Here is a 25,067-nt window from a genome sequence, read left to right as displayed (position 1 = left end):
AAAACTGTACACAATACATCCAAGTGTTGTCCCATCAAGTCCCTCTAGGACATCCTTGCTCTTGTACTCAATTCCCCTTGCAATGAAGCCAACACATCAGCTGCCTTCCTAACTGCTGGCTGTACCTGCAAGCTTGCTTTTGATGACTAGTGTAGAAGGACACACAAAGGTTCTTGTGGTAGTGACCCTGCCTCTAAGCCAGGCAGCTTGGGTTCAAGTTCCACCCATACTGGAACATTTCCTGAACTATCACCATTTAAATAACACTCTGCTCATCTGTTTTCCCTGCCAGAGTGGATAATTTCACACATACCCAGGTCATACTGCATCTGCCATATATTTACCCACACACAACTTGATTTAGTTGCCCTGAAGCCTAGTTATAGCTAGCTCACCATTCACAATCCCACCTAGTTTGTGTCATCATGTTTGGAAACGTTACATTTCATTCTCTCAGCCACATTGTTGATATTATATATATATGTGTGTGTGTGTGTGTATGTATGCATTATATTCCTGATGAAGGGCTTATGCCTGACTCTCCTGCTCCTGGGATGCTGCCTCTCTTGCTGTGCTTTTCCAGCATCACTCTCTCGACCCCTATTAATTCCCTATTCTCTATTTTGGAAGGAGAGATCTTTCTTTTTGGCTGCTTTCAGTAGATTCTATGTGTTTTTTAAAAAAAAAATTCGAAGGAACGTTTGCTTTCTGGGAATAACTCTCGTGAAACTCGCAATGCTGTGGCAGTACATAGGTGCAGAGGTGTGGCACAGGTGGGATTGGCATGGTGCGCAAGCGCGAGAGCTGCTCGGGGCTTTAAAACTTGTCTGGGCGGCTCCTGGCCGGGGCAGAAACCGAGGGAGAGTGAAGAGGTTGGAAACGTGCAGTTGGACAAGGCGAAACCAGGTGAGGGACACAGCAGCAGCCCAGAGGGGTGAAGCTATCCCTGAGTCAGGTCCTCAGACCATGTCAGGTCCTCAGACCATGTGTGTTACCATCTGCATTCCTGCTGAGGCTACTTTTGAGAACTTGCTGTGCCCATTACAAGCTCTCTCCTGTTACATTTCTCTTTCCTTTAAAGCTGCTCAGTATTTAGTCGGTTTCAGGTAATTTTGCCAGCACTTTTTGCTTTAAGGAATGAGGTGCTCATTTTTTTAAAAATTTAGTTGCTGGTTGTCTGCTGTAACTGAAAGGGCAGGTGGCTGAAATTTCGGCAACATTATCTCTTCAACCCTGTTGGGAAGGTTGACTTAAATCTGATCTTTGCTTTCGTCCTGCTCCTTTTGCGATCCCTGTGGTATTTCGAGGCGGAACTTTGGTCTTCTGTCCTTTTTCTGCAAACGCTTTGAATTGTCAGCCTGCCCTGTTTCACTCCAGTGTGGGATCGCTGAAATAAACCTGTTAGGGCGCGGTGTGCTATGATCCTCCCTGGTGGTTGTCACTGACCTTTTACTTGTAATCTAACTAGGCCAGTTTAGAAATGTGTAACTTAGGCAAAGATTTGGTTTAAGTTTTAAACTTGTTCTTCTTCCTGATGTGTGCGCGTTTTTAAATTGTTCTTAATGATTCTGCTTTTTTCCATGTTGATGACTTTCTGTGTTGGTATTTGTCTCTCTTAAGAATGTGGACAAACCTGTTTCTCTTCTTCCCTGCCCACTCCCCCCACCCCCACCCCCCTTCACATTTCAATTAATGATCTGGACTACATTCGCTTCTGAAATGGGAAAGGAATGTCATGAATTCCTATGGTATCTGGTTGTCTCTTTAAGTTGTTAACTGGAGTAAAATGTGCCAACAAGGATACATTTTCCATATTGCCTAATTTAAATAAATTGTAGCTTAATTTGAGAATTAGGCAAGAACAATGACTGCAGATGCTGAAAACTAGATTCTGGATTAGTGGTGCTGGAAGAGCACAGCAGTTCAGGCAGCATCCAAGGAGCAGGAAAATCGACGTTTCAGGCAAAAGCCCTTCATCAGGAATAAAGGCAGAGAGCATGAAGGGTGAAGAGATAAGCTAGAGGAGGGTGGGGGTGGGGAGAACGTAGCACAGAGTACAATAGGCGAGTGGGGGAGGGGATGAAGGTGGTAGGTCAGGGAGGAGGGTGGAGTGGATAGGTGGAAAAGAAGATAGGCAGGTAGGACAAATCATGGAGACAGTGCTGAGCTGGAAGTTTGGAACTAGGGTGAGATGGGGGAAGGGGAAATGAGGAAACTGTTGAAGTCCACATTGATGCTCTGGGGTTGAAGTGTTCTGAGGCAGAAGATGAGGCATTCTTCCTCCAGGTGTCTGGTGGTGAGGGAGCAGCGGTGAAGGAGGCCCAGGACCTCCATGTCCTCAGCAGAGTGGGAGGGGGAGTTGAAATGTTGGGCCACAGGGCGGTGTGGTTGATTGATGCGGGTGTCCCAGAGATGTTCCCTAAAGCGCTCTGCTAGGAGGCGCCCAGTCTCCCCAATGTAGAGGAGACCGCATCGGGAGCAACGGATACAATAAATGATATTAGTGGATGTGCAAGTAAAACTTTGATGAATGTGGAAGGCTCCTTTGGGGCCTTGGATGGAGGTGTGGGTGCAGGTTTTGCAATTCCTGTGGTGGCAAGGGAAGGTGCCAGGATGGGAGGGTGGGTTGTTGGTGGGCATGGACCTGACCAGGTAGTCATGGAGGGAACAGTCTTTGTGGAAGGTGGAAAGGGGTGGGGAGGGAAAAATATAAAGGGGTGGGGTCTTTTTGGAGGTGGTGGAAATGTTGGCAGATGATTTGGTTTATGTGAACGTTGGTAGGGTGGAAAGTGAGCACCAGGGGCGTTCTGTCCTTGTTACGGTTGGAGGGGTGGGGTCTGAGGGCGGAGGTGCGGGATGTGGACTAGATGCTTTGGAGGGCATCTTTAACCACATGGGAAGGGAAATTGTGGTCTCTAAAGAAGGAGACCATCTGGTGTGTTCTGTGGTGGAACTGGTCCTCCTGGGAGCAGATATGGCGGAGGCGGAGGAATTGGGAATATGGGATGGCATTTTTGCAAGAGGTAGGGTGGGAAGAGGTGTAATCCAGGTAGCTGTGGGAGTCGGTGGGTTTGTAAAAAGTGTCAGTGTCAATTCGGTTGTCATTAATGGAGATGGAGAGGTCCAGGAAGGGGAGGGAGGTGTCAGAGATGGTCCAGGTAAATTTAAGGTCTGGGTGGAATGTGTTGGTGAAGTTGATGAATTGCTCACCCTCCTCGCGGGAGCGCGAGGTGGCACTAATGCAGTCATCAATGTAGCGGAGGAAGAGGTGGGGAGTGGTGCCGATGTAATTACGGAAGATCGACTATTCTACGTAGCCAACAAAGAGACAGGAAAAGCTAGGGCCCACACGTGTGCCCATGGCTATTGTCTAGTGATTGACTGACTGGAGGTTTTTCAGTCTGGAGCTTTAGTGCTCCACCCCATCTTGCAGGCTAGGTTGATTATTGACCTCTGATACCTGACTGTTTGGTAAGGTAACTGTAATGCTGTCATCGTCTTACTGGACCATCTGGCTGTTCTCTCATGAGTGGGGAGATGGCTGATGGGAGTTTCACCTTCAGGGTAACCTAGATGAGGGAAGATGTTGAGAGCGAGAGTCCAGGGAAACCACCCTGTTGACATCACTTGGTGCTGCGTGCCAGCTGTCTAGACAATTGAGCTAAACAAATACCTCCATCCCCTCCAATCCTTATGTCCACCTCTCATACTGGGATTACGAGGCGAACTGATAATTTGAGCACAGTGACAACATTTTGATAATCTTGCCTCCCTAACTATCCTGGGGAGGTGGTAACTGAGAGCTACATTTGTGCTCATTTTTCCATAATTCCAAAGAGATTTTCCAGAACCCTGCTGCTTTAATTGCTTATGCTTGAAACCCCCTCCATAGTCTCTTTGCATTTCTCTTTCCTTTAAAAAGAATGCTGCTCAGTGCCTCTTTCTCTGATCGAGCATTTAGTCACTTGTTAATATGAACATAACTGTTTAGCATCTGGGACTATCTTATTACTTTAAAGGCCTTGTAGTAGGGACCCTTTGGGGGCTGCATGGTGGCTCAGTGATTAGAGTGCTGCCTCACAGCACCAGGGACACAGGTTCAATTCCAGCCTTGGGTGACAGTGTGGAGTTTGCATATTTCTCTCCATGGTAAAAACAATGACTGCAGATGCTGAAAACCAAATACTGGATTAGTGGTGCTGGAAGAGCACAGCAGTTCAGACAGCATCCAGCGAGCAGCGAAATCGACGTTTCGGGCAAAAGCCCTTCATCAGGAATAAAGGCAGTGAGCCTGAAGCGTGGAGAGATCTCCACGCTTCAGGCTCACTGCCTTTATTCCTGATGAAGGGCTTTTGCCCGAAACGTCGATTTCGCTGCTCGTTGGATGCTGCCTGAACTGCTGTGCTCTTCCAGCACCACTAATCCAATATTTCTCTCCATGTCTACATAGGTTTCCTTCAGATGCTGTGATGATGTGTATGTTTGGAGGATTAACTATGGGAAATGCAGGGCTACAGGATACAGGTGTGCATGGGATGCTCTTCAGAGAGTTGGTGTACATTCAGTGGGCTGAATGGCCTCCTTCCTCACTGTAGGAATTCTATGAACAGTAAAACTGTCCATTTAAATACTATCTCCCTGTCCAAAAGGTATTCATATAAGGTCCTTTTAAGATGAGAGCCCACAGCATTAGGGTTAGTACACTAGTATGAATAGAGGATTGGCTAACTCAGAGGAGTTGGGAGAAAGGGAGCATCTTTAAGGTCGTGAATTGTAATTAATGGAGTATTACAAGGGTCAGTGCTGGGGCCACAATTAAATACCATATATTAATGACTTGATGAGAAAAGTGAATGTACTATTGCCAAGTATTTCAATGATACAAAAATAGTTGAGGCAAGTACAAAAAAGTTACAAGATTACAGAGGGATAGAGGCAGGTTAAGTGAGTGAACAGAAATTTGGCAGGTGAAATATAATGTGGGGAAAGTGTGAGGCTGTGCACTTTGGCAGGAAGAGTAGGACAGCTGAGTATTTAAATGGAGGAAAGATTTCAGAAAGCTGCAGTGCAGGGATTTGTGGGTCCTTGTGGATAAATCAATTAATTGACATTTAAGTTCAGTGGGTAATAGGGAAGGCAAATGAATTATTGACCTTATTTATTTTAAAGAGAATAGAGCACAGAGGGAAACTGTTCTAAAACTATATAAGGCATGAGTTAGACCAGAGCTGGAATTTTGTGAATAGTTTTTATCACCTTCATCTGAGGAATTGGAGGCAGTACAGAGAAGGTTCTCAAGGCTGATCTTGGGTGTGGAGAGATTTTCTTATGAAATATTGGCTAGAGTGTAATAGTAGAATGAGAGAATAATGTGGTTAAACATAAGATTCTTGGTGGCTCGACAGTGTAGATGTGGAAAGATTGTATCTCTTGCGGGAGAAGGCACAAAATCGTAGTCAAGGGTAACTCATGTAAGGCAAACGAAGAGGAATTTCTCCTCGGAACAAGGGGAATCTGGAATTATTTATGTCAGAGGACTGTTGAGTCTTGGTCATTAAGTATATTCAAGGCTGAAATGATTAGATTTTAATCAGCTAGGGAATTAAGATTTATGGGACAAATGCAGAAGTGGAGATGAGGATTCTTTGATCAGCCATGATCTCATTGAATGGTGGAGCAAGCTCAATGTAGACAGGCAGGAAGCTGGAAGAACACAGTAAGCCAGGCAGCATCAGGAGGTGGAGAAATCAATGTTTCGGGTGTAACCTTGATGGGCAGAATGGCCTTTTCCTATTGCTACTTTCTTTTTTAAAATAATTGCAAAACACCAGGTTATGGTCCAACAGGTTCATTTGAAAGTACTATCTTTCAGAGCGCTGCTCCGTCATCAGGTAGCCAGTGGAGCAGGATCATAAGACACAGAATTTATTGCAAAGATCATAGTGTCATGCAACTGACATGATATATTGAACAAACCGAGATTGCAGTAAAGTTTTTCATCTAAGTCTTTCATTAATGAACTGAAACCGGCAACCCATTCTAAAAGGTGAAAAACCTAACTGTAATCTCGGTTTGTTCAATATATCATGTCAGTTGCATGATACTATGATCTTTTGCAATAAATTCTGTGTCTTATGATCCTGCTCCACTGGCTACCTGATGACGGACCAGTGCTCTGAAAGACAGTACTTTCATATAAACCTGTTGGATTATAACCTGGCGTTGTGATTTTTTAAACTTTGTCCACCCATTCTAACACCGGCACCTCCACAATATTTCTCTTGTAATGCAGCAATTACTCCTATGGCTATGGTCAACTAATTCAGAATTTTTATTAAAAAATCGTGTGAAGAGCATGTTATTAGCCAGACTGACCTTCTTGCTTGTTCTCCTTGAAGGTGCAAGTGGTAAGATGCATTGAACCGTACAGCAGCGTATATGGGGTAGCTACATCCCTGCTGTTAGGGAGGGAGTTGCAAGACTTTGGACCCAGAAACAGTGAAAGAATTAGTTTGTTTGTTTGTTTCAGGATGGTGTGTAACTTCCATGGCAATTTTTAGGTGGCCTCATATATCTACTGCCTTTCTCCTTCCAGGTGGGTTTGGAAACATGTTGTCAATGGTGCCTTTGAAAGATGCTGCAATGCATCTTGCAGATGATGCATTCTGCTGGCACTATGCTAGAGGATTTAGTCTGAAGTTTTTATTTTCAGTCATCAACTGCATTCTGGGTGATGACGCACTTGCTGCATTCTATGATCTTTATCTGTGTGCAAGATCAGTTCGATGAACATTGTATGAACTCCTCTGTGAGGTGAAGCTTTGTGGTATGTGAATGGAAGTACTTAGTCTGGATAACCAGACTTTTGTATTTTGAGGAATTTTTTCATCTCATTGGAATATATAATATCAGTTACTAATGGCAGCTATAAATAAATGGATTTTTAAAAAAACACCCTTTCTCTACTACGTTTGAAGCTCAAACCTGAATTGTGCCATCTTTGAACCATTTCTGCTTATAAGGTGCATTCTGAAACTATAAAGCAGTACAATATTCTTTCTTTCCAAGATTCAATTTCAACAGTAGTCTGGTAGTTTGCATTTGCCAGATTCAAAGGAATTTTAAGATCAAATGTTTTTTCTGCTTATTATTTTAGGTGATCAGAAAATGGCTAACACTAGCTCTGGAGTGAGGGTTTTCCAGGGATTGCTTATTTTTGGAAATGTTGTTATCATGGTATGTATTTGCCAAACTGTGAATGAATTGTGTTCATGTTGCTGTTATGATGAGAATTGCTAGAAGTGAGGTTTATTACCATTTTGTAGGAAAATAATTCTTAGTAGAGTTTACAATTTTTTTTTACATTTTAGACCTTTCAGTGTGATTTCTCATTTCTAGTTATTTAGTAGTGAATGGAATTGTTGGAATATTTGTGTCTTTTCAACTGTCAACATACAATTTCCTGAAGATAGTCAATTCTATGTTTGCAAATAGCAAAGGTTCCCGTAGTACCAGAATTTTAAAATAAAGTGTGCAGGCGTTGTGTCTAGTGAGTTGCACTGCACTTTTTAAGTGACCCAGTTTATTACCTCCCTTTGCATTATACTACAATCTAGTCAACATTGTTTTCTCCATGAACTGGCATTAGAAGTAAACCCAATTTTGCTTCAAAGCAATTTTGAGTGTGCAATATGTCTGCACTTCCTTCTTCAGTGCATACAAACTGTTCTAATCATTTCCTTTTAAATAAAAGACTCTCATCTTGGCCAGGTAGTTTATACTGGATCCTTAACTTCCTTCCTTCCATTTATATTTACAAGAAGTGTTTTTTTTTGTTTGAACCTCTCTGTACATGAGAACTAACACTAGTAAATAATCATCCAGCACGGAAAACGACCCTTTGGTCCAACTCATCCAAGCTGACCAGATACCCTAAACTGATCTCGTCCCATTTGCCAGCATTTGGCCCATATCCCTCAAAACTCTTCCTATTCATGTACCTATCCAGATGCCTTTTAAATGTTGTAATTGTACGAGCCTTCACCACTTCTCTGGCAGCTCATTCCATACATGCGCCATGCTCCTGTGAAAAAAGTTACCCCTCCGATCCTGTTCAAATCTTTCCCCTCTCCCCTTAAACCTATGCCCTCTAGTTTTGGACTCCCCTACCCAGGAAAAAAGTTTGGTTAGTCATTCTATCCATGCTCCTCAAGATTTTAAGGTCACCCCTCAGCCTCCAACACTCCAGAGAGGAAAAGAAACCCCTCCTGATTTGGCCTCTCCCTATAGCTCAAACCCTCCAATCCTGGCAATATTCTTGTAAATCTTTTCTGGGCCCTTTCTGGTTAGCAACATCTTTTCTATAGCGGCTGTCAATGTAAGAATAGGCATGGATAGCAATTTAGCTAATGGGCAGGAAACAGCGAGTGGAGCTATGGGTTGTTTTTTCAGGTTGGTGTACCCTATGATTAGTGAGGCATCAGTGCTGGGACCACAACGGTATACAATATATATTCATGATTTGGAGGCAAGAAGTGAATGTATGTGGCCAAATTTGCAAATGACACAAAAATAGATGTAAAGGTAGCTTCTGAAAGTGATACAGACAGTTTATAGAACGATTATTGATATGTTAAGGAAGTGGGCAAAAGCTTGGCAAGTAGAACATAATGTGGGAAAATCTGAAGTTGTTCACTTTGGAAGTGAGAACAAAAGAAGAAACAGAAGACTATTTATTTAATTAGAGAAAAACTGCAGAAAGCAACAAACAAACCTGTGTATGAAAGACAGAAAGCTAGCACACAGGTGCTGCAGGGAATCTAAGGGAATGTTGGCCCTTATTTCAAGAGGGTTGGAGTATAAGAGTAGGGAAATCTTCTGAAACTGTACAAGGTGCTGGTGAGACTACATCTGGAGTACTGTGAGCAATTTTGGTCTCCTTATTTAAGGAAAGATATCATTCATTGGAACCAGTTCAGAGAAGGTTCACTAGGATGCCCTAGTGGAGGGATTGTCTTCTGAGTAAAGATTGAACAGGTTGGGAAATTACTTATTGGAATTTAGAAGAATGAGAGATGTTCTCATTCAAACACATTTGATTCCTAAGGGGGTTTGAGAAAGTAAACCTCATGAGGGAAAATAGGACCAGAGGGCATAATAAATCTTGAACAAAAACAGATATTAAAGGAAATGCCTATTGAGACAAACAATTAGCTGACCTGACCATTTGAACTAAGACTTCACTAATGCCTAATTCCTATTATGTAAAATTTAATGATTTTTGTTTCCTTTATCTGGCAGTCTGTTCCAAATAGGACTTGCATGATTGATATCGAAGCTGAAGCTATGGGTGCATTCTCATTAGGGTGGTTCCAACATTGCCAAATTAATGATTGGGTGTGGCTGGATTCATTTTACACTCTATATAATGTGTGGAAGGACAAAATGATAACCATTATCTATATCTGCAGAATAGTTTGTTTTAGTGTTTGAAATATTAAAAGCTTTATTTGTGTCTATGATGTTTAGCAACTTATACAGATCATTAATTTATGAGTGCTCTTTTCCTTTTGAGACTCTGACTACTAAGTGAATATTTTGCATCAGTATTTACTGTGGAAAAGGATATGGAAGATATAGACTGTAGGGAAATAGATGGTGACATCTTGCAAAATGTCCAGATTACAGAGGAGGAAGTGCTGGATGTCTTGAAACGGTTAAAGGTGGATAAATTCCCAGGACCTGATTAGGTGTACCCAAGGAGGTAAAAACAATGACTGCAGATGCTGGAAACCAGATCTCTGTGGGAAGCTAGAGAAGTGATTGCTGGGCCTCTTGCTGAGATATTTGTATCATCGATAGTCACAGGTGAGGTGCCGGCAGACTGGAGGTTGGCAAACGTTTAAGAAGTGCGGTAAAAACAAGCCAGGGAACTATAGACCGGTGAGCCTGAACTCGGTGATTGGCAAGTTGTTGGAGGGAATCCTGAGGGCCAGGATGTACATGTATTTGGAAAGGCAAGGACTGATTCGGGATAGTCAACATGGCTTTGTGCGTGGGAAATCATGTCTCACAAACTTTATTGAGTATTTTGAAGAAGTAACAAAGAAGATTGAGGACAGAACAGTAGATGTGATCTATATCGACTTTAGTAAGGCGTTCGACAAGGTTCCCCATGGGAGACTGATTAGCAAGGTTAGATCTCATGGAATACGGGCAGAACTAGCTATTTGGATACAGAACTGGTTCAAAGGTAGAAGACAGAGGGTGGTGGTGGAGGGTTGTTTTTCAGACTGGAGGCCTGTGACTAGTGGAGTGTCATAAGGATTGGTGCTGGGCCCTCTACTTTTCGTCATTTACATAAATGATTTGGATGCGAGCATAAGAGATACAGTTAGTAAGTTTGCAGAGGACACCAAAATTGGAGGTGTAGTGGACAGCAAAGAGGGTTACCTCAGATTACAACAGGATCTGGACCAGATGGGCCAAAGGGCTGAGAAGTGGCAGATGGAGTTTAATTCAGATAAATGCGAGGTGCGAGGTGCGAAATCTTAGCAGGACTTATACACTTAATGGTAAGGTCCTAGGGAGTGTTGCTGAACAAAGAGACCTTGGAGTGCTGGTTCATAGCTCTTTGAAAGTGGAGTTGCAGGTAGAAAGGATAGTGAAGAAGGTGTTTGGTATGCTTTCCTTTATTGGTCAGAGTATTGAGTACAGGAGTATGGTGAAATACATATCCAGGCCCAAGTGTTTAAAGATTGTCTGTTAACTCTCGGTTTCTCTTTGCAGCTGTGCGGCATTGCATTGACGGCTGAATGTATTTTCCATGTTTCGGATCAAAATGACCTCTGGCCTCTACTTGCAGCAGCTAACAACACTGACATTTTTGCTGCAGCTTGGATTGGACTTTTTGTTGGCTTCTGCCTGTTTTTACTGAGCATAGTTGGTATATTTGGAATCATGAAATCAGCCAAGAATGTTATCCTAACAGTAAGTTTGAATTCTGCCTGATAGATGTTATTTTATCTCAACTTGTCATTTGCTTTCGATTAGTGCATTTGCCTGGTCCAATACATGATTAGCAATAACCTGACATAATGCCATAAACATTGTATTGATCTGAACTTGGATCTGGCATGGAACCTTTTTACATCCCAGTTGAATGGTTTTACATGGACTGCTGCTGAAACAACAATCATTTTGGAATTTGTAAAATATTTCGCTTACCAATAGTGTTTAGTGAACAGTACTGTTAGGCATAATAAATTGCCAGTATGTACTGACTAAGTATATCAGTTTAAGTGTGGGATAAATCTTTCAAAATAAAGAACAATTGCATTTGAAATATGACTGTTTTGATACTCGAAAGCACATTTTAACTGAAATGTAAGGTTAGGGGATTACTAATCCAGATGCCTGGGCTCATCCTACGTGTTCACATTCGACCACAAAAGCCAATGAAATCTAAATTAATGAATAAAATCAGGATTTATAAGAGTCTTAGTAATGATGACCATTAGGATCAGATTGTTCTTACAGCCTGGTTCAGTAGTGTCCTTTCCTTTTAGGGAAGGAAATCTGCCCTCCTTGCCTTGACCTACCTACATTTGACCCCAGACCACAGTAATGTGATTGGCTCTTAACTGCCCTCTGAAAAGGCCTGTGCAAATTGCTCCATTTGCAGGCAATCCCATGAAACAGTAAAGAAGGATGCACATCCATCTAGTTATGGAATTGAAGTCCCAGACTGCCTACTTTGAATGTAGTAGTGCACCACTGTCCATGAAGGAATTAAAAGCTGCAATTAATCTTGCCCCTGGAAATTTACCATTTGCTAATCTGAATAGTGTTCCTCTTGATTAAGAAATCTGCAGGGATTATTTTATTTCTAGTTTAAGGTCTATATCAGTTAGTAACTTTTTTTTGGTGTTCTCTTTCAGTACATTATTTTGATGTTAATTGTTTACATCTTTGAAGTTGCTTCATGCATCACAGCTGCAACGCACAGGGACTTTGTAAGTAACTTCTTTCCTCATCATCAAACATAAAAATTAAAATCTCACTATAATTTGGTCAAATCAATTTTCCTATAATGAATGGAAGTCCTGCCTAGAATGGTGATTGATCAATCTCCGTACATAATTTTTATTTAACATAAGTTTTAATCACATTTACCATCTTGGAAGTTGGAAAGGTAAAACAATGATAAGGTGCATAAATAAACACTGGTGCTGTAAATTAATGGTTTAAGGAGGTTTCATTCTGCATTTTGCCATTTGATAACAGTCTGGCAGTACTGCTTCCTTATTTTGAATACAATTGCAGATCTGAGTACCTGGTGAATTGAGTTTGTAGAAGTGTTGTAACCTATAAAATTGAAGTATTTCTCCTGGATTTTCTGGTGCCCAGAAGCTTTGAATATTCATTAAGTTCAGATCAAAATGTAAATGATATGAAACTTCAGCTGATGGCATCTGACAGGGAAATGTGACTGAACTGGATTGTTTGACACAAACACACAATACAAGCCCATGACTGTGACCTTGCAATCCAACTCAAATTCTAACATTATATATTTTTTTCGTTTGCAAAATGAGGTTGTTGTCAATCATTTAATTGAAACCCGCTTTTTGCTCATTCCAAGGGTTTGCAAAGGGTCAGATTTTGTGTTGGGGGTGAGATTCCTTTCATAGCTGGCTGCTGTCAGTCCCAGCCTCCCCACAGGAAACAGTCTACCAATTACCAGAGTGTTCAGTGAAATCTGGTAGGCTGTACAAGTGGCTCTGATCTCCCTCTGCTGGGAATAAGACTGGTCGTAAAGGCCTTTTGAGAGATCTTTTTCAGCTCTTCAAAGCCTCAGTTGGCGCATGGGTGTGCAGGCCTTTTGAGGCCACCCCTGCCCTGACAGTGTGTGGTGGGTAGGTATCAAGAATGCTGCCCAAGTTTTTACAGATGCAAACCTGCCCACGGGGAGGTGCCTACCCCAGTGCCATTTTCCTCACCATTTTTTTTATGTTGTTAGTCAAGGATCTATCTACCGCTGCCTTTTAAAAGTATTCAATGAATCTGCTTCCACTTCTCATTAGAGGAGTGTTCCAGTTACTCATGTTTCTCAGGAGAATAAACTGCCTAAATGGGTTTTGTAAAGGGAGCATTCTTTCAGCATCGACCCTGTCAGGGCACCTTAAGATATTTCTGATTTCAGTCAGATATCTCTCATTTTACTAAATGTCAACAAATTTAAGTCTGGTCTGTCTAATATTTCCTCTAACATGGCTTGTAATCCTGAGTCATCTTCCTTTATAGGAAAAGTGTGCAATGAGTGTCAGTCCAAAGTCTCCAAGTTTGTCACATTCCTTTTAAAAGACACTGTTTTTTAAAAGGCTTCATTTTTTTTGCCGGGTTGATTTTTTGACTAAGTCTTGAAATTCAACTTGCATTCTGGCCTAAAGGAAACAGTTTAAAGAACTTACGGATTGTTTAAAATACATGAGATCCATCAGCTTTGGAACATTTTCCTCCAACTCTGAATTTGGGTACAATAACTTCTTCTTAATTGTAAACCTGTTTGTTGAGGTATGAGATCCTATTATTCTTTAGTCTTCTTCGCTAAAAATATGGTCATTTTTTGGAAATCTCTCTCGGTTGTGATTTTTCTTTCTAGATTTCAAATAGCTTCTACACTTTTCTTAGCATCTTTCCAAATATTATTTTTCAGCTGGCTCCAAGCTTTTTCCTCAAGCAAATGCTCCAGTTATATGATAACCGAAATTGGCAGAATGATGATCAGTTCTCAAAGTACACGGAGCTCACCCGTTCTTGGAATCGCGTCATGACTGAAGTAAGTAAGGCAAGAATTCTTTGGAGGTAGCCAGACGAGTTGAAATAGTTGTTAATAAGGCTCAGAGTTTTATAAATAGAGGTGTAGAGAATAAAAGCAAGGAAGTGATGCTACACCTCCACAAATCATTAGTCAGACTACTTTTGGAGTATTGAGTTCAAGTTCTGGACACATTATTTAAGGAGGGATGTCAAACCCCTGATGACTGCCAAGGAGATTGGCTAAAATTATACCAGGAACGAGGAATTTTAGATACAAGGAAAAGTTAGAAAAGTTCGGTCATTCTCCTTGTAGCTGAGATGACCTTATTGAGGTCTTCAAATTTTATAAACAATTCAGAGATGGTAATGAAGGATATTCTGTTTCCATTAGATGGTATGTCAGTAACTAGGAGAAAGTGAGGAATGCAGATGCTGGAGATCAGAGTTGAAATGTGTGGCGCTGCAAAAGCATAACAGATCAGGCAGCATCCGAGGAGTCCTGATGAAGCCTTCATGCCCGAAATGTCGACTCTCCTGCTCCTCTGATGCTGCCTGACCTGTTGTGCTTTTCCAGTGCCACACTTTTTGACTCATTTCAGTAACTAGGGGTCACAATTGTCAGCAAGAGAACCAAGAGTGAGATGAGGAGAAACTTCTTTGCTGAGGTTGTTGTTAGGATTTGGAATATGCTGCCTGGGAGAATGAAGGAAGTGGATTCCACTTCAAAGAGAGCTGGATATATACTTGAAAGTGATAACTTTAGAGGGCAAACAGAGATAGGGCTGGAGAATGGGACTAATTGGTCGCATTTATTTTTTTGGGATGCAGTGCATACACAATGGGCCAAATGGCTGTAAAATTCTATGATTCTAAGAAGAGAGGGAGCTTGTGTGTTGTTCTAATTTGCATTCTTACTAGCTCAGCCCAGCCTTCTAGGTTCCTGTTCAGCAACAGTTTATTAATAAGCTGGATACACAATCAGATTATAGAGCAGCATAAAGATTCCAATCTCCTAGTAAAGTACTGAGACCAGTTGCATCTCCGTGTATCCCAGAGTATCAACTATGTATCGTAAATGTTATTGAGAGGGGTAACTAGGCTGATTTCTGAGTCAAGGATTTCCTATGAGGAAAGATTGAGTAGGTCAGGTTTGTGTTCATTTCATTTATAATGAGAAGTGATCTTTTTAAATCCTATCTCTCCAGGTACACTGACGCGTTAGGCTAGTGAGTGATATTTAGATGTAATAAGTGGTGCATTTGGGATCATTTTCATCCTGTGGGGGTGAGAAACCTAAAGAATTATTAGCATTTCAGATTCCTTCAGAAGTGGAATTTTGAGTGAAGGACATGAGGAATAATGCTTCACCCAATACACAGTCTATTTTTTATTTTTGGGCTGTTAAGAAGCTTAACTACTGAGATTAAGAAAAATGACAATTTTTAAAAAAATTATCATGGAAGCTGTACCATATATTAGTGTACACCTGCTTTCTAGGTACCTTCATTGGAAATGACCGAGGAGATGGGGAAAACTTATTGCTGATTAAACTCAACAGCATCTATGGGGAGAAAGCAGAATCAATGTTTCAATTCCGATAACCATTCTGATAAGGAGTCACTGGACTGGAAGTGTTAACTTTGCTTTCTCCCCATAGATGCTTCCAGACCTGCTGAGTTTCTCCAACAATTTCTGCTTTTGTTTCAGATCTTCAGCAGTTGCATTTCTTTTGTGTTAGGTGGGATGAAAGATTCTCTTTTGTGGGTCAACTCTGTTCTGTCTATATGTGATCCTGTCCTCGCCCTCGCTCTTCCACCATTTTGTTTTTTTCTGATCTATGTATCTTAACAATTGTGATTTGTTGTTTTGAGATGTATACTTTCAGTGTTGCTGTATTTCTAATATTCATTGAGACTTTTTTGCCTAGTTTGGAAGAAATCATGATAAAAGAAAAACCATCACCGCACAGTACCATGAAATCTCTTCCTTATAACATCTAAACAGTTAATAGAGTTGCTCATTTGAATGAGGGGAAAAAAAGGCATCTCTACCCAATTGTTTGAAGATGGCTGGCCAAAAAGGCATTCACTTAGTCTGTTCCACAGCTGAAAGTTGCATTGGTTTTACAGTATGCAGACCTTGTGAAGAGACGGTATGTCGCATCTTTGTAGATGAAGTTGTTCTTTTTTCTTGCAGAATAACTGCTGTGGTGTAAGAGGACCCCAGGACTGGATTGAGTTCAACTCTGTATTCAGATCAACCCATTTGGATTCCGATTTCCCCTGGCCACGAGAATGCTGTACAACTGACTTTGTTGACCAATTTCGAAATGTGGTTGGTTGCAAACTTGGTGTTCGTGGCTTTGTTCATAATCAGGTAATGTGAAGCTTGGATTATTCACGTTCCTTGTTACAACTGTACTAGGTATTGGTGGCACTGCACCTGGAGTAATGAATTACATTTTGAACCTTTAACGGGTATATAGAATGGAAACTGTTGAGGGAGGCTTCACCAGGCTGCTTTCTGGGACAAAGCAATTGTTTTGAGGAAAGATTGAGCAGGTTGGGCTTGTGCCCATTTCACTTGGAAGAATGAGAGGACTAACAGGAAAGGCAGATGAAGTCAGGCCATGTTTAGGAACACAGGACTGGGATATCATAGCAATTAGAGATGTGGCTCAGGGATGGACTGGACTGTCAGTGAAATGTTCCAGGGTACAGATGGTATAGGAAGGATAGAAAGGGGGGAACAGGAGAGGATGAGAGTGAAGTTTTTGATTAAGGATAACATTACAGAGGCAGTTAGGGAGTATATTACTGGGAATACATCCAGGGATGTTATTTCACTTGAAACAAAAAATTCTGAGGAACTTGACCAGAGAGATGCTGAAAATGAACAGCCAGTTTTAGAAGAGATCTCCATTCAACATGGGGATAAGGTGAAATTTCTTGAGGATCATTAGGATTTGGTCACCTTTTCCCCTGCGAATAGTGGAGGCTGAGTCAATATTATCTGTATAGTTACTGAGGTCCTATTTATGCTGATTTGGTGTGCTGATGTACTGACATCCACCTGCTGAACAATATATTCCAGGCTGAGTTAGACAGCTGTTTGATCATGGGAGTCTGAGGTTATGGGGTTACCAACAAGAAAAGAAGTTTGGGTTCACAATGACTCTTCTCTTTAGAGGAAAGCAAACATACTTTTTCAGTTAGTAATCACACAACACCAGGTTATAATCCAACAGGTTTATTTGGATGCACTAGCTTTCGAAGCACTGCATCTTAACCGCTTGATGAAGGAGCAGGGCTCCAAAAGCTAATGCTTCAAAATAAACCTGTTGGACTATAACGTGGTGTTGTTTATTTTTAACTTTGTCCACCCCAGTCCAACATTGGCTCCTCCAAATCATGTACTTTTTAATAGAATTTTTTAAAATTTTGGACCATAATTTCTTTCTCCATAAAAGATGAGTAAGTAACTACTTAAATGATGGATTTACACAGACTTTACTGCTTCAGATAATTAGGAAGGCTATATGAAAGCCGAACTTTGATACTTGCCCAAGATGATGCAAGCCCCACTAGTCTACATTTACTCACCTCCGAGGAGGGCAAGCACATCATGTGAACTCTTGTTGAGTCATACTCTTGGTCTGGCTAAAACTTCCTTACTCACCAATCCAGCCTATGTATGAAGCAGGATCACAAGATCTGTACAGTTTGGTGCCTTTACAGTGTTGGATACAAGTTGTGCAATTGAAAGAATCAAATCCTAATTGGTTGCAATATATTCTGTCCAATTCCATTAGTGGTGCCCTATTGCGTATTTTCTTTTAGCTGGAAATGCTCAAACACCTTCATTGGCTCTGCCTGAACTGATTAGGAACATGTTAAGGGAGTTGTGAGAAATTTATAGTAATCATTCACACAGGGGTTGGGGAGGGAATATTTAACGATTAACAACAGGAGACATGAAACCACGTGCAAGAGGGATTTGTGTGACAGCCATTTTGATTACTGGCTCCTCTGGCTAACCTCTACACTAAAAAGGTTAGCAACCAAACCACATCTTGAAAAGATAGCAAAAGGCAAACCAAGACCCACAGATGGTGAGGAGAAAAGTGTACCACACAGATATAAAAAAATTGAAAATTAGCTTGAACTTGATTGAAGGGTCCTCTTTCTGAAATGTAAAAATGAACAAGTTGTATTGATGGACATAAGTTGTAGCTGTTCTATACATAAATCATAATCAGTTTTTGACTTTGCTAGTGGGTGGTTGCATGCCCACTATAGTATGCTGGGTGACAATACCTTACAAGTTGACTTCCATTAACAATGAGAACCTGTGATCATGCTTTCAAGGGTCTGGCTGCTTTGTAAACAGAAGAAACATTGGCAAATCCAAAATTCTTGTGCATGTCATTGTTTGGCTTGTCTTATGAGAATTCCTAGAAGCATGGCATTCCAACCAGAACTCTATCAACAAACACATCAAGTTAGACCCCATCTACCACCCCCTGAGAAAAGGAACAGGAAGTGACATCACCACAGGAAATGACATCACCGACCCAAAGAAACCCAAACATCTAAATAGAAGCAGGAATTTTAGCAGTGCTTCACCTGAGGCCCACTGAAGATGTTGCCTAGTAGGGTAATGAAACTTTTGGAAATGAACCTTCCAGCTCAGCGAGCAAACCTACATTGAAAACGTCAACCTGAGCTACAAATCTTCTCTGTATTTGACAAACAAGTCCTATTGCAGTACCAACTGCATTATCTTCTGCTTTCCAAGTCAATACTTAATCTGTACGCTGAGATACCAGTCTGAAATATACTAGTCTGGCTGTGGGTGCTTGAGATTATGTGGACCTTTTTTTTTATTGCTAAGTAAGGGAGTTCATCTCCTTGTTTACTGGAGCACTCCTTTTTCTACACAAACTCTCAAACACTGTTCTCTAGTGTAGTCTTTAGGGTCTCTTTCTTCACACACTCATTCTATAATGGTGTCTTCTCTGTTCGTAATATGTCAGTCCTGTAGAATCATAGAATCCCTACAGAGTGGACCCATGCAGACACTGGGAGAATGTGCAAACTCCACACAGACAGGTACCCAAAGCTGGAATTGAACCCTGGTCTCTGGCACTGTGGCAGCAGTGTTAACCACTGAGCCACTGTGTTGCCCCCATCAGATAAACAATAAGTTCCCTGAATCATGTTGTTCCACGCTGTACATAATCCACCACGTTGTGCTCATTGCATTCAGTCTAATTTCATGCAGTTCCTTATCCCAAGGAAACTTGAAGAATTTATTAGTATATTTTTAAAATTGGTGTAACTATAATTTCTGATTGCTCTCTTATATTTTTGCAGGGATGCTTTGAATTTATTTCTGGCCCTCTGAACAGACATGCTTGGGGTGTAGCATGGTTTGGATTTGCTATCCTTTGTTGGACTGTAAGTCTCTTTCCTTTTTTTTCCATGAGCATTATTTTGCTTGTCAATGCATTATCCTACAATACATTGATCATACAGTAATGCCCTGTGCTACGTTTCCTTCAAACTTTGTGCACAATGTTTTTTTTGAACAAAACATTGTTACCATGCATTTAGGTTAATTGTCATGGTGTGGTAGGCCTTGCAGGCTGTCATGTAAATCAAAGTTGCTGATTAATCATCTGAATAACTTGAGTGAATACCCCTTGGTCTCATCAAGCAGATCTGAGCATTGAGTGTCATGTTATTTGATTTTGTAACTTGATGCTGGATTTTTAAATAAAAGCAGCCAATGGCTTCATTTGGCCTTGATATGAACTTTTTAAAATATAGCAGAATTGTTTTGTTTGCTTCTCTCCTCCTTTCCACTAGACTAGATTGTTGCTCCATTTGGTGCAATCAATTGCTAATGTTTCCTAAATGAACATTCACATGATACCTAGTAAGTTCATGTCAACATTGAACTGTGGCATGGAGGCTGTCAGCACTCACCCCTACTTTAACTTCAGTGAATATGTTTTGCAGTATGAGTTACTGAATTCCTGTTAAGACCGATAGATTGCATTTCCCCTCATCACCTGAGTGTGCTTAGGTGAACACAAGAATTGCAAGGAGGATTTAACCATTTAGCTCTTCCTCACCCTGCCCTGCCATTCAATAAGATCATGACTGAGTTGCTTGTGGCCTCAACATCACTCTTTGTCAGTCCCATAATTCTTTTGATTTGTTGACTTTAAGACAAACCCTATCTACTCCGTCTTGAATCAATTATATCCACTGCTGTCTGGGATAGAGCATAAGCATTCCATAGACTAAAGCCTGTACTACAGTTGTAGTTGTTTCAGCACATATCGAGTTGAAATGGCACATGTAATTAAAAGGTGAGATTTTTTTGTGTTCATTGATGTTTCTCTGTCTTTGTGCTATTAACTGAAGAAGCTGCAGTCAATGTATCAGCTGCAGAAAACAGACTCCCTTTATATTCATCCATTATTGTAGTACAGAGTCTATGATGCACTAAATTTAATTTGAAATTGATACTTTAATCATACACAAATTCTTTGGAGAAATAATGACTGCTTTTTGAACTGAGTCATGGATTGGGTAGAGAAGATAAAACATAACTTATAGATACATGTTTGGCTCAGTCCAGAGGACAAACACTCCAGCCTGACATTTCAGTGCAGTAATTGGAATAGTTGTCTGCCTGACATTTCAGTGCAGTAATTGGAATAGTTGTCTTTTGGATTAGATGTGAAACAGGTTCCACCTACACTGTATGAGATAAAATGGCTCTTACACAAGAGAGAATCCCTTGTTTCCCTCTTGTATTAGCCAATATTTATTGCTCAACCAGCATGGTCATTATTGCATTATTATTTTCATCCTAAGAGCAGAAATTGCAATGATAGTGAAAAATGTGTTTTGACTATTTCTATATGGATAACATAGGATGGAGTTTATAGCATAAGTTAATATTTTGTTTTCTTCTTGTTTCAGTTCTTTGTCCTTGCTGGATCAATGTACTTCTATGCAATACTGAACAATTAATGGCATTGGACTTCAAACATGGACTTGAAATCAAATCTGTTTGCAACATTCCCACCTTGTATGGCAATACTGAGGACTCTTAGTCTGAACCTGTGAAGTATTGGGAGTTGTAATCTGTTCTGTTTATATTCAGTCCCCTTAGATTTCCTCTTGCACCTTCCACTTGCTGACCTGGGGAAGATCTTATATAATCGACATAGTTGTTGTTTCTGCATTTTTAAAGTACTCTTAATTTTATCGGATGATGAAAATAGGCCAAGGTTCAGAAAACTTCTGTACATTTGCCTGAACTTCAACCCAGTAACAATGTTGTGATATTAGCTTCACCATAAACTATAACTGCTAGTGGGAATTGGATTCTATTTGCCTCACAAAGTTCTTAGCTCTTGGCGAGGATTAAATACTCTGAATTGTTGAGAATAGATGAACCTATGTTCAACTTTAAACGATAGTTCAGCTACTCCTAGCTATACAGATGGTTAGGATTCTGTTCCACAGTTTGTAACTTGAGGGCAGATTAGTCCGTTAAACTGGCTTCCTATAAGGAGATAGATTAGAAAGAAACAAAATCCCTTTAGTCATAGCACAGCAAAAGAAAAACCTTAAGTGTCTAAGCCTTTCACTTTTCCAACCTTAAAATTTAAACCTACGTGTTTAAAGTAATCAAATTATCATCAATGTCTTCTTGAATAATGAAATTATCTGCATGCAGCGGTCAGTTTCTAGTGTAACGTAAACAAGTATAATTGTACTGTTGACTGTTACTTTTTGTGACATTGGGGTTATCGATGTAAAAACACCTGAAAACACATTTTGTAGGAAAGTAACTATAAGTGAAGGTGATGAATTTGGTATATTTTCCACCTCTTCTGTAAACTGAATATTAAACATGTAATATATAATGTACATTATGGGTTTTCTTTTTATATTATCCAGTGTACAAATCATTTAATTTTTAAAAATAAATTATTGCCCTGAAGGTTAATGTGCAGTTGCTTAAATTAAACCTTACAAGAAAGGTGAATCAAGTTGAGCTCCAGAATTCTTGAACAGATCATGATCATCCAGCAGGATAATGTCTCTGGTCTCTTGAATACTCACTCTAACATGAACGAATGATGACATCTTCACTGAAGTCTAAAGATATGCAGATTAGGTGGATTGGCTGTGGGGAAATGCAGGATTACAGGGATAGGTGGGGGAGAGGAGCAGGTGGAATGCTCTTCGGAGGATTGGTGTGTAGCCCTCGATGGGCTGAATGGCCTGCTTCCATACTGTACATGTTCTATTCTCTAATAACAATTGATACTATGCAGAAGGAAGCCATTCAGCCCATCACGTTAACACTGGCTCTCCAGATGAGTGTTAAGACTTGGTAACAATCTCCTACCTTTGTCCAGTCCCTTGCACATTGTTTATATTCAATAATCATCTAACACCCTCTTTAGATGTTATGATTGAACCTGCCTTCACCACACTTTTGGGCAATGTTTTCCAGACTCTCATCACCTTTTTCCACATGTTATACATTTGTTTCTTTATCCAAATTCATTTATCTGGAAAAATATCACCTGGTGGAGATACACAGACCTGAAATTCAAAGAATCACTTTGCAGTTTGATTGCTAGATGTGCTGGATTGTTAGTATTTGACTGTCAGGTTTCTGCAAATTAAAGTGTTCATCCTGAAGATAGGAGCAAACATAGATCTTGCTCTGCTGTCTCCATTGACCAGGAATTTGGACTGCAAAGGTTTCACTTGTCTCAGTGCCTCAAGATCCAAAGTGTTCTAAGTAGCATTTTGGAAAGGTGCAAATGAAGGTCCTAGAACTCTTGGAATAGTAGGTTTTTAGGGCTCGTAAAATGGGAATTGAAGCAAAATCAATTACTTTGAGAAATGACTTTGTACAAAGTGTAAAAGTTTGTGCAACGACTGCTGATTGTATCTCCCAGTGCTGGTAGAGAATGCTAGAGGTAGCTTGAATCTCTTTCTTAAAGATAAGTCTTTGTCTGGTCTATGTAATTAGAATCATAGCACATAGTACAGCACAGAAACAGACTCTTTGGTCCAACTTGTGCATGCCAATTAGATATCCTAAACTGATCTAGTGCCATTTGCCAAAATTTGGCTCATATCCCTCATACCTTTCCTATTCACGTACCCATCCCATTGCCTTTTAAATGTTGTAATTGTACCAGCCTGCACTACTTCCTCTGGCAGCTTATTCCAATCAGGCACCGCCTTCTGTGTACAAAACAAAGTTGTCACTTGAGTCCCTTTTTTAAATATTTCTCCTCTCACCCTAAATCTGTCTTCTCCAGTTCTGGACTCTCCTCCCTGGGGAACAGACCTTGATTATTTACCCTATCCATGCCCCTCATGATATTATAAACCTCTATAAGGTCACCCCTTGGCCTCCAGCAACCCAGGGAAAACAGTCCCAGCCTATTCTGTCTCTCCCTCCAGCTCAAACCCACCAAGCCTGGCAACATCCTTGTAAATCTTTTCTGAACCCTTCCATGTTTCACAACATCTTTCAAATAGCTGGGAGACCAGAATTGAGTGCAGTATTCCAACAGTGGCCATAACATGACCTCCCAACTCCTATACTCAATGCTCTGACCAATAAAGGCAAGCATACCAAATGCCTTCTTCACTATCCTATCTACCCGTGACTTCACTTTCAAGGAACTTTGAGCCAGTAACCCAAGGTCCCTTTGTTCCGCAACAGTCCCCAGCACTTTACCACTAAGTATGTAAGTCCTGCCATGATTTGCCTTAACAATTATTAACATTTTTCTACATTTCTACATTTTACATGTAAAACTCTTCCATTGAAAGGTGCTCTAGGGAGGGAGTAGAGTACTTCATAGTGGCAGAAGATTATAACTTTGTGCAAGTGCACGAGCCTCATCAAAAGGGAACCGAGGAGACAGATAGCCATTTGTCAATCAAACTGGAAGAAAACGTAGTGTATAGGACTCTAATGCACTCAATTGTGATTTAATGTGTGACAAGAGCAGATTATAGTCACTGTGATAAGACAAGTGAAGGGGTAAAATTCAAGACTTGCATTTATATAATTTTTTCCTGGCCATTGGGCATCTCAAAGCTTTTGACAGCCAATGCAGTAGTCTTTAATGTAATATGGGAAACACAGTAACCATTTGCACACAGGAAGTTCCCAAAGACAGCAATGCAGTCTTTTTGTCTAATATTCTAATTGTCTAATTGGGATGTCTGAAGGTGAGTTACTTGCTACAGGATTCCTAGCCTCTTGACCTACTCTTGTAGCCACAAGACTAATACGGTGGTCATTTTCAGATCAATGGTAACCTCTAGGATGATATTAGTGAGATCATGCTCATTCAATGATGTTGATGATACTGAATGTTTACATTCACTTGTTGGAGATAGTCATTGCCTGGCATTCCAGTTTTGCTTGGATTCTTTGATGCCACATTTGATCAAATGCAGCCATGATGTCCAGGGCTGTCATCCTTACCTCACTTAGAGTCATCGTCTCATAGAGATGTACAACACAGAAACAGACCTTTCGTCCCAACCTGTCCATACTGACCAGGCATCCCAATCTGATTCAGTCCCATTTGCCAGCACTTGGCCCATGTTCCTCTAAACCCTTCCCATTCATGGACTCATTCCAATGCCTTTTAAATATTGTAATTGTACCAGCTTCCACCACTTCCTCTGGTAGCTCATTCTATACACAAACCACCCTTTGTGTAAAAAAATTGCCCCTTAGGTCTGTTTGAATTCTTTCCCCTCTCACCCTAAACCTGTGCCCTCTAGTTCTGGACTCCCTGACCCCTATTTACCCTATTCTATGCCCTTCATGCTTTTATAAACCTCTATAAGGACACCCTCAGTCTCTGACGCAACAGGAAAAAAGCCCCAGCCTATTTGGCCTCTCCCATAGCTCAAATCCTCCAACCCTGGCAATATCCTCCTTAAATCTTTTCTGAACCCTTTCAAGTTTCACAACATCCTTCTGATAGGAGGGAAGCCACAATTGCTTACAATATTCCAAAAGTGGCCTAACCAATGTCCTGTACAGCCACAACATTACCTCCCAACTTCTATACTCCGTGCTCTGGTCAATTAAGGAAGGCATACTGAATGCCTTCTTCACTAACCTATGTACCTGAGATTCTACTTTCAAGGAACTTCAAACCTACA

General features: G+C 40.7%; 1 protein-coding gene across 1 annotated transcript; it reads left to right on the top strand.

The window, feature by feature from the left end:
- Window positions 1–798: 798 nt before the first annotated feature.
- On the top strand, window positions 799–21,776 carry upk1a (uroplakin 1a). Its single transcript, XM_072584926.1, has 8 exons — window positions 799–906; window positions 7,157–7,236; window positions 10,789–10,989; window positions 11,940–12,014; window positions 13,718–13,840; window positions 16,018–16,197; window positions 19,197–19,280; window positions 20,820–21,776. The coding sequence occupies exons 2-8, from the start codon at window positions 7,168–7,170 to the stop codon at window positions 20,868–20,870; spliced, it is 783 nt and encodes a 260-aa protein (XP_072441027.1). The 5' UTR covers window positions 799–906; window positions 7,157–7,167; the 3' UTR covers window positions 20,871–21,776.
- The last annotated feature ends 3,291 nt before the right edge of the window (window positions 21,777–25,067 follow it).

Source organism: Chiloscyllium punctatum, chromosome 15, assembly GCF_047496795.1.
Source record: "Chiloscyllium punctatum isolate Juve2018m chromosome 15, sChiPun1.3, whole genome shotgun sequence".
Taxonomy (NCBI): Eukaryota; Metazoa; Chordata; class Chondrichthyes; order Orectolobiformes; family Hemiscylliidae; genus Chiloscyllium; species Chiloscyllium punctatum.
This window is presented reverse-complemented; position numbering and strand designations above follow the sequence as displayed.

Excerpts from the sequence above, each read along its gene's own strand:
- upk1a (XM_072584926.1), top strand. The coding sequence starts at position 7,168 with ATGGCTAACACTAGCTCTGGAGTGAGGGTTTTCCAGGGATTGCTTATT. Across the intron at positions 12,015-13,717 it reads CTGCAACGCACAGGGACTTT|CTGGCTCCAAGCTTTTTCCT; the intron begins GTAAGTAACTTC and ends ATTATTTTTCAG. Across the intron at positions 16,198-19,196 it reads GTGGCTTTGTTCATAATCAG|GGATGCTTTGAATTTATTTC; the intron begins GTAATGTGAAGC and ends ATATTTTTGCAG.